At 34.2% G+C, this 2955-nt stretch overlaps 1 protein-coding gene across 1 annotated transcript; it reads right to left on the bottom strand.

Annotated features, from left to right (window-relative positions):
* Positions 1-46: 46 nt before the first annotated feature.
* LOC120146026 lies at positions 47-1445 on the bottom strand (the record flags this gene model as incomplete). Its single annotated transcript, XM_039159696.1, has 2 exons — positions 1073-1445; positions 47-115 (listed from the first exon to the last, which is right to left on the bottom strand). Coding segments are annotated over exons 1-2 (442 nt in total), but the record flags the coding sequence as incomplete, so codon positions are not given.
* Between the last annotated feature and the right edge of the window lie 1510 nt (positions 1446-2955).

Raw genomic sequence — 2955 nt, 5'->3', positions numbered from 1 at the left:
AGCATATAACTGCTACACTTCTTATTCCCGGCCTTGCATGTCAAACCATCAGACTGGGGGTCAGACACTGGAACTACCTTCTCGTCAGGAGGGGCAACAGAGAAAGCCTGTGCCACTGCATTATTCATTAACCAAAAAAAAAGGTAGTTGGAAAAAAAAGAAATTAAGTTTCATAGTTAGAACTAGACATTGCGAATATCCATATTCCATCAAACATTGATGGTGTGAAAAAAAAATGAAAGATGATAAAAATTACTATCATTATAACCTTTGTAAGTTAAGACAAGAATGCAAAATCTTATAAATATGCAATATTTGACTCATTTTTCCTTGTCTGTTCTATTCAGGATGATTTATTTTTGTGAATACGAGTGCAAATAATCGATTTTCATATTTCTTTCTTCCCGTTTTTCCCTCCTACAAAGAAACAATGAAAAATAATTTTCTTTCGAACCTATGGCTTTGTTCACCCAGGTTTGTTTACTCTGGGTGGCTTGGGTGCACTCTTATACTAGTGTAATAGTGTAAGACATATAACTAGTTTGCAGAGGTCTAAAATGGGGCTGGAAGAAATCATGGAAACTATTCAATTCATTCAGTATGGGATGAAATAAGACAAACAAGAAAAAGCAAATAGGCGCAGGCTAGTCTGAATAATTTCACAAAACTAAACATGCTCTGATCTCCTGGATGGATCTGTTAGAACTTAGAAGCTGCCTCCAAGAATTAGACACCAGAATGGGACACAAGGAATTGGTGATTTGCCTATTATGCAATCAGGCAGAGGCGACATGTGACCAACTTTACGCATGATTGTCTGAGAGAATCATACTATAAGTATAGGGTTTAATAAATATAGCAGAGAACCATTGTTCTGACCAAAAAGGCTAAATAACTGAAAGACTGAATTTGATCATATTTACTGAGAACAAAGGACTGAAGCACTGACAGTATACATGTTTAAAAAAATGCAGAAGTTAATGTAGCTAACCACATAAATAATTACAGAAACTGAAATGAAAACATGGAGACAATAGACTGGAAGAAAATGAACAGAGTTATTGGTGCTGACCATTTGTCAAAGAATGTTTCTTCGCAGGGATTTTCCACCTGAACGAAGCAAAAAATGCATTAATGTCTGCACCAGGGAGCACCATTTTGACATACCGCTCGACTGAAAGCTTGTTAGCAAGACCACGTTTCCTGCCCGAGTCTAAAAGCTTTTGGAGGCGCTTTGGAGGATACAAATACCTATCTAAGAAATGACCAGTAATGGCTACTCTCCTTCCCACCTTCCAAGTCCATATGTCACCCTTATTAGGCCAATCCTCTGGAGCATACAGCAAGCCAAGCGATGCATCCGGTGAAACTGGACTGAGATGAAGACCGTTTTCTCTTCTCCTAGGCGTGCTTACACTATTTTCCTTTGTATTATCAAGCTCCATAAGATTCAAATTTAGCAGCAGTAGCCAGAGCCAGCACACTGCATATTTAATTTTTTTTACATGTTCAGCAATTAAAAGATTACAAAAACAGTTCAGTTATAGCAACATAAAGTCCATCATTCATGATTAAAAAAATAAAAAAAGATAGCTACATTTACATTCCACTGCAAATAAAAATCTACAGCTGAAATCCATATTGAGAACCATTCAAACAGTTTCCAGTATTCAGATCAATTTCTCAAATGATGATACACATATATATCAAATTACAAAGCGTGATGCTAATTTAAACTTAATATGCGATAATATTTATTTATATAATTGCATTCATAGAGCATGTTAAATTTCAAATCGATCTAATATGTATGTAATGTCAATCAAATATTTATATAATGCCAATGAAGAATATTATCTTTTTTATATATCTAGAAGTTAAAATCTTTTACATAGAAAAAATAGTTAAGACATTTTTAATTTACTCGAAACCATTATAAATAATATAAAAATTACAAGTCGTTTAAATCTAAATCAATGATTCAAAATTTAATGGCGTCATAGAAAAAAATCAATGCACGTATCGTTAGTATCCCAAAAAGAAACTCAAGAATCTATTCCCAAAATCCAATGAACTTGAACATTGTTTGATGATTAAACATGAAATCTTGAATTATTGACGTCAATTTCTATCTAATTTTTTTATCTTTCAAATTAATGATTGAAAAGAAGGCAGGTACAAAGGAATTAAACAAAAAAATCACCTGGAACTCTTTTAAAACTTACGGGAGCAAGATGGCGATTTATGCACCTGGTAAAACTGAAATTAGTTTTGGTTTTCTAAATTGGAAATCAAATAATCTCTACATTTTCAGATAACAAAAATAGAGGAAAAAAGAATTAGGGAGAAAGATGAAGTGTTTTTTCAAAAAAATCACAGGTGATCGGTATATTTCCCGATCTAACACCCGTAGCAGTAAAGCGCGCCCCTGCACCGCGCTATACGCTGATTTGGCGCAACGTGGAGTATAGCGCACCCCTGCCCCGCGATATACGGTGATTTGACGCCTCGTGGGTATAGCGTGCCCCCTGATCCGCGCTATACGGTTATCTGACATGTGGGGTATAGCGCGGTGCAGGGGGCACGCTATACCCCTAAATACCCGCCCGTCCACATCCCAATCCTCCCTATAAATATCTCATCCACAATCACTTTTATCACACCAAATTCTCTCAAATACTCTCTCTTTTTAAGGTATATTTTATAATATTTTTAATATTATGTATTTAATTTAAGTATTTTACTTTATTTAATATTTTAGTAATATAATTCTTTTGCAGATATATAATGGAAGGCAATCTACTTCGCTCGGATGGAAATCATATATCTCTACACTTTGCTGATACAGTAACATTTTAATGTTTTAATTTAATTTAAATTATTAGTAATAATTAGTTGATTTATTTAATGCATGATTATTAGATTAAGAATTAAATATCTCGACACTTTGCTGAT

This window comes from Hibiscus syriacus, unplaced genomic scaffold (assembly GCF_006381635.1).
Source record: "Hibiscus syriacus cultivar Baekdansim isolate YM2019G1 unplaced genomic scaffold, ASM638163v2 tig00002511_pilon, whole genome shotgun sequence".
Lineage (NCBI taxonomy): Eukaryota > Viridiplantae > Streptophyta > Magnoliopsida > Malvales > Malvaceae > Hibiscus > Hibiscus syriacus.
Note: the sequence above shows the minus strand (reverse complement) of the source record. Positions and strands in the feature narration are given on the sequence as shown.